The sequence below is a fragment of the Solanum pennellii genome, chromosome 12 (genome assembly GCF_001406875.1).
Source record: "Solanum pennellii chromosome 12, SPENNV200".
In the NCBI taxonomy this organism is placed as follows: Eukaryota; Viridiplantae; Streptophyta; class Magnoliopsida; order Solanales; family Solanaceae; genus Solanum; species Solanum pennellii.
The window spans coordinates 80,343,551-80,352,571 of record NC_028648.1 but is presented as its reverse complement, the minus strand read 5'-3'; the positions used below and the strand labels follow the sequence as shown (position 1 = coordinate 80,352,571).

Here is a 9,021-nt window from a genome sequence, read left to right as displayed (position 1 = left end):
TATTTTCGAGCTGAAATTGAAGTGTTCGATATGGCTATGGGACTGAGTAAGCTGACCATAACTTTTCCCCACAAATATCATCACATATATGTCTTATGTAATCAATCACCTCAGGGACTCAAACAAGGCCTACCATGTTGGTGTATCATGTTCAAGCACAGTGTTCTCTGTTGTTTCCATCTTCAAGTGGATATTCATTTTGGTTGTTTGGTAGTGGAGACTAGGCCCTAGGGCAATTTTTTTTTTTTTAATATAATGGTATCACTATTTAAGTTTTGATGTCATTTAAATAAGTTTTGCAAATTGTGTTGCAACTCTAGAACAAATTATTCACAAATTATAGTGGATCACACCAAACTTTTTACACATAGGTCCTGTTCCAATTGAACACCTCGATACCTAATAAATTGTTCTAGAGAGACTTTTTTTTTGCGCGTGTGTTTTCATTATTCTAGTGGTTTGTTAAGTTAATTACATATAATATGTCATTTTCATGAAATATTACTTAGTTTGAGTGTTCTAAATAAAATATCTCTGACAAATTTAAGGAGTTAGTCATATATTACGCTTTTCTTTTTGGTTTTCTTTGTAAGAATATTTAACATTGTCAAATAAGCTTTTAGTCTATATATTATATATCATTTTGAGCCATTTATTCCCAGCCTGTCTCTCCATTAAGAATATTCAAGAAATTAAATCGATTACGATAAAACATGACTACTATTTCAACGTTCATTGGAATTGCCAATGATTTATTTTTTAACATAAAATGCCGAATGAAGAACGATCACAGCAACGAAGCAAAATATTCGTTTTGTCGTCTTATAGTCAAGTGGTATCAGTGAGAGTTTTCTCACACTCATTTCATCTCAATTTATTTGCAATTTACTATTATCAATAGATTAATTACGACTTGGTTAAGAAAAATATGGCAAATCGATACATTTATATACATGTTTTTTTTTGTTTAAAATAAATCAATTATCTAAATTTACATTTTAAAAAGTAGATGCATCTAGTAATTGATGAACTGGTTCTAAACCATGATATATAATATACTAAATAATTTCTTCTCCTTTTATTGAAGTTCTGTTATGTGCAAGTTGAATGGATACCACAGTTAATAATTTTATCTATTTTTAAAAAAAGTAGTTATATGCATGTACTCATAATCCCACAATAATTCATTGTTTTTAAGACAAATATAGCAACACCATTTATTGACAAAAAAACATAAATCTATTCAAATGGAATTTATTTTATTTTTTTTCAGTCCAAAAGGAATTTAATTAAATTAAAAATTAAAGCGTTACCGACATGTTTGGAATACCAATAAATTCTCTTTCCCTCCTAAAAACCGTTACATCTGTGATCTACACTGACTTTTCAAGGGGTCCATTTTTTGCACCTATTAATTAATAATATTATTTTTTTTCTTCTAATTTATTGCTTTGAATCTAATAATGTTAGTAATATTTTTCATGTTTAGAAATTTGCAACCTCAGTTTCTCTGATCTTTATTGGTGAGATTTTAATTTCATTCTCGTAATTTGCTAAATGTCAGACTATAAGGGTCTATACTCTGCATTTCTGAAAGAGGTTGTTTATATGGATCGAACTCGTGACTTTTGCTTTCATTCATTCGTTTTTGTTGCAGAAAATTTGTTAGGATGGGTTTCATAAGCAGTATATTGGGATTTTTCGGATTTGGAATGGGGATCGTTATTGGACTTGTGATCGGTTATTTCATATTCATTTACGTTTTACCAACTGATGTTAAGGTCATTTTCTTCTTTCTCCTTAAAATTTCGCGCTCTGTATATATATATATGTGTGTATGGATGTATAGTGTCGAAAAATTGCACTGTGCAGACTATAATTGTTGTTATTATGTACATGTAAAATATTGAATCTCCTATGTTTTAGACGAAAAATCATCTTATTTGGTCCTTTTATATATATATGTGTGTATGGATGTATAGTGTCGAAAAATTGCACTGTGCAGACTATAATTGTTGTTATTATGTATATGTAAATATTGAATCTCCTATGTTTTAGACGAAAAATCATCTTATTTGGTTCTTTTACTCTGTTTCAGCATCCTGATATTCGACCCTTGGCAGAGCAAGATACTGAAAGTCTGCAACGATTACTCCCCGAGATACCACTTTGGGTTAAAAATCCAGATTATGAACGCGTATGTTGTCATATCATATCTACTTACGCGAAAAAACTTCAGATGAAGATCTTTACTGTTACATAACAACCTTTTTGTTCTAACTGCATTTGTGTGCAGCTTGATTGGTTTAATAAGATGATTGAACTTATGTGGCCTTATTTAGACAAGGTAATATTTAATTAACTTGGATATTCAATTTACGCGTTTTCAACTACTGATACTCGAGATTTTTCAGGCTATTTGTAAAACAGCAAAAGGTATCGTAGATCCCATCATAGCTGAGCAGATTCCGCAGTACAAAATTGAGTCTGTAGATTTTCTGTCATTTACCTTAGGCACCCTGCCACCTACATTTCCAGGTTCGTTTTCTTGATTTTTAACTTAATTTGTACGTACAGCCAAAAGGTCTTTTAGATTCTATATTGCTCGGATCCTTCAAAGATATTGCAGCCCCTTTGTATTACGACTCTGTTGCATACCTTTTTTTGGAGGATCCGAGCAATGTAACTTAGAATCAAATCAAGAATGTGACTATCTGAGACTAATATTTAGTGTCAATCATCGAGAGTCTTACTTTATACACTTCTTATTCTTCCGTGCATAAAGATAACATGTTTCGTATGAATAACCTGTTGAACTATGCCAGGAATGAAGGTGTACATCACCGAGGAGAAAGAGCTGATAATGGAACCAGTCATTAAGTGGGCAGCTAATCCGAATATCACTCTTGCAGTGAAGGCGTTTGGGTTGAAAGCCACTGTTCAGGTAATTATTCACAACATAACTAATACGCGAAGCAACAGAGAAGGTGAGATGTTAAAGTCTCCGATTTTCTAGAAGTAAACTTCCTGTCATTTCACTGCTGACATTCGAGATTGTCTTCAGATGATTGACTTGCAAATATTTGCTTCACCTCGAATCACCTTGAAGCCACTGGTTCCGACCTTTCCATGTTTCGCGAAGATATATATTTCTCTTATGGAGAAGGTGAGTGTTCATTCACCAAAACTTGCTCAATATCACTAAAAGGGCTAGTCAACTCTCGTTCCTCGAAACTTTTTGCACGAAGTTGAACCTATCAAGTTCAAATCTTGAATCCGTCTCTGGTCTAATCTACTTGCAGCCTCATGTTGATTTTGGACTAAAACTTCTCGGAGCAGATGCAATGTCCATTCCCGGCCTATACAGATTTGTTCAAGTATGTTCCCTTATTCTTCTATATCTTCCATAATCGAGGTCTCAAGTTCAAAAACCCCCTAATCCGCAACAACATGGGGTTGGCCTTCCAGGTCGAGCTCGTCACACAGGGCTTACCAAATGCAGTTTATCTCTCCTGCGTGATTAGAGAGCTATTGCACAGGAGCGGGGTTTACCCTCAATCACTTTAACTTTTCTAAAATTTTCAGGAAATTATCAAAGATCAGGTTGCGAGTATGTATCTATGGCCAAAAACACTTGAAGTCCAAATATTAGATCCTACAAAGTAAGTTCATTTACGATAAACTTGTTTGGAAGTTCGATCAATTCTGTGTCATTTCTTAATAACTAAACTATATCTCGTTCTCTCGAGTACAGAGCAATGAAGAGGCCAGTTGGAATTCTTAACGTGACGGTTGTGAAGGCAATGAAGCTTAAAAAGACAGATCTTTTGGGGCTCTCAGACCCTTATGTTAAACTAAAAATTGTCAATGAAAAACCTTCGACAAAGAAAACAACAGTAAAACACAAAAACTTGAACCCCGAATGGAACGAGGAGTTTAGTTTCGTGGTTAAGGATCCAGAAACTCAAGTTTTAAAGTTCTCTGTTTACGACTGGGAGCAGGTACACATATCGTTCCTGATCGATCAAAGTTATCCTGTATCGTTGATCATATCTTTAACACGGAGAAATTTGTGTGTTTTGTTTTTGTATCAGGTGGGATCACATGAAAAAATGGGAGTGAACATTGTCCCATTGAAAGATCTTATTCCAGATGAACCAAAAGAATTGACACTAGAACTTCTAAAAAACTTAAAACCAGACGATGTTCAAAACGAAAAGGCAAGAGGACAGCTTGTTCTTGAAGTGATGTACAAGGCTTTCAACGACGAGGAGCTTGCAAATGGCGCTGATGAATCAAACACGGTAGAGAAGGCTCCTGATGGAACACCTGATGGGGGAGGAATGCTTGTAGTTATTGTACATGAAGGTCAAGATCTCGAAGGGAAGCACCACACGAATCCATCCGTTCGTATGCTCTTCAGAGGAGAAGAGAAAAGAACTAAGGTACTTTTTACCATGTATCATAGGAAACATTCCTTGAGTCGAGGGTCTATCGGAAACAGTCTCTCTACCTACCAAGGTGTAGAGGTAAGGTCTACGTACACAACCCTCCCATCCCAGACTCCACTTGTGGGACTATACTGAATATGTCGTTGTTGCACAATAGGAAACATAGTTATAAGTAACCTAAATTTTTTTTTTAAAAAAAAAAGGACAGTCAGATGCACTAAGCTCCTGTTATATACACGGGTGTCCAATGCTCTACTAACTTTGATGTTTTTTATAAGCACTTAATTGCATTGTAATTAACCAACTTTGTGTCTCTCAATTAACTATTCATGTTGTAAAGTGAATAATGTCTTTTATAATTCTTGGTTTTATGTGATTTTTTCTTTGATTAATCCTTAATCCATTTTTATTTTCCCCTAAACCTTCCACAGGTAGTAAAGAAAAATAGAGATCCAAGGTGGGAAGAAGAGTTTCAGTTTGTGCTTGAGGAGCCACCAGTAAATGATAGGATTCATGTAGAAGTTGTTAGTACTTCTAAAAGAATGGGTCTAAGACATCCCAAGGTACATTTAACTCTCAACTATGTTACTCGAACTCTTCAAATATGTTATCGGTGTATGTTGGATCTTCTAAAAGTAGTGCATTTTAAAGGATTCGATCCAGTGCGGTGACATGTTTGAAAAGTCCAAGCAACATATGCATCAAATTTATAGCAATCGTAACTAACACTATTAAAGACGAAACCAGAATTTGAAATTTATGAGTTTTGAATTTGCTATCGAATTCATAGTTGTTTTAGTTAATGTGTTCGCAATTAAACATTTATACATATCTAATAGATTTCATAACAGAAATATAGGGTCTTAGCAAAAGCTAGTGGCTTCATCGTGCTATGAATTTGACAGAACTCAATAATTTTGACTTAAATATTGTATGTGTTAAATTTCTTTTATTGAACATGTCTAAATAATTTATTCAAAACCCAATAAGAAAAAAGAATTGTGATACAAAACCTATAAACTAAAAGTTCGGCCGCCTCTGACTTAGTGCAACAAGTCGGCTAATTTTTATACTGTCAGTGCAAAAAAGTTAAACTATTTATTTTATTTACATGTTATAACATATGTTTATCTATCTTTTTTTGTTTTTTAGGAAACTTTGGGTTATGTGGATGTATACCTTGCTGATGTTATTAATAACAAGAGAATTAATGAGAGATATCATCTCATTGACTCAAAAAATGGTAGACTTCAAATTGAGTTACAATGGAGAACTGCTTCTTGAGGATATATTGCCAAACAATACATCCTTAGTTTTTTTGTAAATGATGATTTTAAGAAGAAAATTCACTAATAAAAATTTTGTTTTATTTGTAGATTTTTCTTGTATACAGTCATAGATTTTAAGTGTTCTAGCTTAATTCTTCAGAAAAGCAAAATATTACTTGCATTATTCATTCATGAAATTTACTTTGGTTAAAATTCTTGTGGCAAACATGTATTTTACAAGGGGAAAATGCACAAGTACCCTCTCAACCTATGTCCGAAATCTCAGAGACACACTTATACTATACTAAGGTCCTATTATCCCCCTGAACTTATTTTATAAGTAATTTTCTATCCCTTTTCGGCCTACGTGGCACTATCTTGTAACCGGCGTTGAGCCCACAAGATAGTGTCACATAGGCCGAAAAGGGATAGAAAATTATTAATAAAATAAGTTCAGGGGGTAATAGGACCTTAGTATACTATAAGTGCATCTATGAAATTTTGGACATAGGTTGAGGAGATACTTGTGCATTATCCCTTTTATAAGCAAAAAGTATGCATGATGAGGAATATGTCTTTTATCTCTCTGAAACAAGTTGATTTCTTACTTATTTTCTAATGCTTGGTAAATAAACAAAAAAAATTATCTCAAAGACATTCATAGGCTTAATTTATAACAATCATTTCATTATGATACTCGAATTGAGTTATGTTTCAATTAAACACCTCAGTTGGTTCAGATTTTGAAAATTCTTTAATTTGGATGTGTTCTGCTTCTTATATTATTCACACCCCTTAACAAATCATAAATAAAATCGCTAACATTTTTCTACTTGAGGTCGATGCTAATAAAAGAAGATGACATATTTTATGTTGTCAACTTAACTATTTAAGAGACAAATAAAAATATATGTAAATGATTTCTCAAAATTCTAATAAAAATGTCTAATCTTAACACTTTATTAGGAATTGAGGTGTTTCATAACTGAAACAAGACTTAATTCAAATGTCTAGCCTTAACACTTTATTAGGAGTTGGGATGGTTAACAACTAATACAAGACTTATTTCAAGTGTTTACATTAAATATACTTACAAATTTAAGAGATTAATTATGTATTAATTTAGCTACATACATTATATACAATCTAATAGAACACTTTAAGGGATGAGATGAGGTGGGTAGGGGTAGGATGGTCAAAGAGTGAGAGTTTGAGGGCATTCGGTTGGTGGCGAAGAATCTATATGTAATCATTTAAAATTTAACAAATATAAATTTACAAAATGATTCGAATTATATTAAGTTCATGAATATATTAGTCCCATAGAGAAAACGAGCGCATTTTGAAGTTCAGACGACCCTCAAAGCAGGTAAACGCAAATTTTGCCAATTTTCGTGTGCTATAGTCTATGAATTTTTTGTGATATAAATTTTCAAAATAAAATGGGCGAAAATTTACATGGGCGCCCGTTAAGACCTTAGCAATGAACCCAGTTCGTTCTACGGGGAAAACAAATGTATTTTCAAGTTCGAACGAGCTCCAAATCAGGTATACGCAGATTTTATCGATTTTCACGCTATAGTCCATTGATTTTTTGTATTCTGGAATTTCTTGAACAAAATGACCAAAATTTATCATAAACACCTATAAAGACCTTAGCAATAGACCCGTACATCCCGCGGGGAAAACAGACACATTTTGAAGTTCAGACGAGTCCAAAGAAGGTAAATGTAGATTTTACCAATTTTCATGTGCTATAGTCCATGAATTTTTTTTCATCTAGAATTTCCGAAACAAAATGGACGAAAATTTCAATAGAAGTCCATTAAGACCTTAGAAATAGACCCATTTCGTCCCGGTGGAAATGAGCGCATTTTCAAGTTCAAACGAACCCCAAGTAGGTAAACTCAGATTTTACCGATTTTGTGTGTTATAGTCCATGTATTTTTTGTGATTTGGAATTCCTGCAACAAACTGACTAAAATTTTTCATGGACGTCCATTAAGACCTTAACAATGGACCTAGTTCTTCCCGCGGGAAAACATATGCGCATTATCAAGTTCAAACGAGTCTCAAAGCAGATAAACGCATATTTTGCTGATTTTCGTGTGCTATAGTCCATGGATTTTTTGTGACCTGAAATACCCGAAACAAAATGGAAGAAATTTTTAATGGAAGTCCGTTAAGACCTTAGAAATAAACTCAGTTCGTCCCCGGAGAAAATAGGCGCATTTTCAAGTTCAAATGAGCCCCAAAGTACGTAAACATAGAATTTATCGGTTTTCTTGCGTTATTGGAATTCCTGCAACAAAATGACCAAAATTTTAATGGACGTCTTTTATGACATTAGCAATGGGCCCTGATTCTTTCCGCGAAAAAAATATGCCCATTTTCAAGTTCAAACGAGCCTCAAAGCAGGTAAACGCATATTTTGTTGATTTTCGTGTACTATAGTCCATGAATTTTTTGTAATCTGGAATTTTCAAAACAAAATGACTGAAATTTTTCATGGACGTTCTTTAATACCTTAGCAATGGACCCAATTCGTCCCATGGGAAAAATGGACACATTTTCAAGTTCAAACGAGCCTCAAAATAGGCAAATGCAGATTTTGCTGATTTTTGTGTGCTATAGTCCATTGATTTTTTTTAATTTGGAATTCGCAAAACAAGATGGCCAAAATTTTTCATGGTCGTTCGTTAAGACATTAACAATGGACCTGTTCGTCATGCGGGGAAAACGAGCACATTTTCAAGTTCAAACGAGCCCAAAGCAGGTAAATTCAGATTTCACCGATTCTCGTGTGCTATAGTACATGAATTTTTAATGATCTAAAATTCTCGAAACCAAATGGCCAAAATTTTTTATGGACGTCCATTAAGACCTTAGGGATGGACCAAGTTCGTCTCGCAAGGAAAACAAGTGCATTTTAAAGTTCAGACGAACCCCAAAGCAGATAAATGCGTATTTTGCCAATTTTCATATTTTGTAGCACTCGAAAATCGGTAAAATAAGGGATTTACCTACTCTGAAGCTCGTTTGATCTTCAAAATGGTCCATTTTGGCGGCCAAGGCCAACTTGCTCAATACATGACGTCTTAACGGATGTCCACAAAATATTTGAGCAAAAAAGACGTCGAAACTTTGGATCACCAAAAATCTATGTACTATAGTACACGAAATTTGGCAAAATGGGGTATACTTGTTTTGGAGCTCATTTGACCTTGAAAATGGATCGTTTTGGCCATTAGGGACAACTCACCCAGTGCTAACGTTTTAATAGACGTCCACGAAAAAATTAG

The 9,021-nt window shown here is 33.9% G+C and overlaps 1 protein-coding gene across 2 annotated transcripts; it reads left to right on the top strand.

Annotated features, from left to right (window-relative positions):
* Positions 1 to 1,396: 1,396 nt before the first annotated feature.
* LOC107006660 (synaptotagmin-1-like) lies at positions 1,397 to 5,903 on the top strand. 2 transcript variants are annotated; one of them, XM_015205177.2, is made up of 13 exons: positions 1,401 to 1,523; positions 1,658 to 1,781; positions 2,099 to 2,197; positions 2,297 to 2,347; positions 2,415 to 2,538; positions 2,826 to 2,944; positions 3,065 to 3,166; positions 3,303 to 3,377; positions 3,586 to 3,662; positions 3,755 to 4,001; positions 4,095 to 4,445; positions 4,883 to 5,014; positions 5,604 to 5,903. In XM_015205177.2, exons 2-13 carry the CDS (start codon positions 1,671 to 1,673, stop codon positions 5,733 to 5,735), a joined length of 1,620 nt encoding a protein of 539 aa, XP_015060663.1. In that variant the 5' UTR covers positions 1,401 to 1,523; positions 1,658 to 1,670; the 3' UTR covers positions 5,736 to 5,903. The 2 variants fall into 2 exon arrangements, with proteins under 2 accessions (XP_015060662.1, XP_015060663.1); XM_015205176.2 differs by having other exon boundaries at positions 1,397 to 1,523; positions 3,755 to 4,445.
* The last annotated feature ends 3,118 nt before the right edge of the window (positions 5,904 to 9,021 follow it).

What these genes read in the sequence shown, in the direction of transcription:
- LOC107006660 (XM_015205176.2), top strand. Translation starts at nt 1,671, where the DNA reads ATGGGTTTCATAAGCAGTATATTGGGATTTTTCGGATTTGGAATGGGG. An exon ending in AAAATCCAGATTATGAACGC is followed by an intron (nt 2,198 to 2,296) that starts GTATGTTGTCAT and finishes ATTTGTGTGCAG; the next exon opens with CTTGATTGGTTTAATAAGAT. An exon ending in GAGAAGAGAAAAGAACTAAG is followed by an intron (nt 4,446 to 4,882) that starts GTACTTTTTACC and finishes AACCTTCCACAG; the next exon opens with GTAGTAAAGAAAAATAGAGA.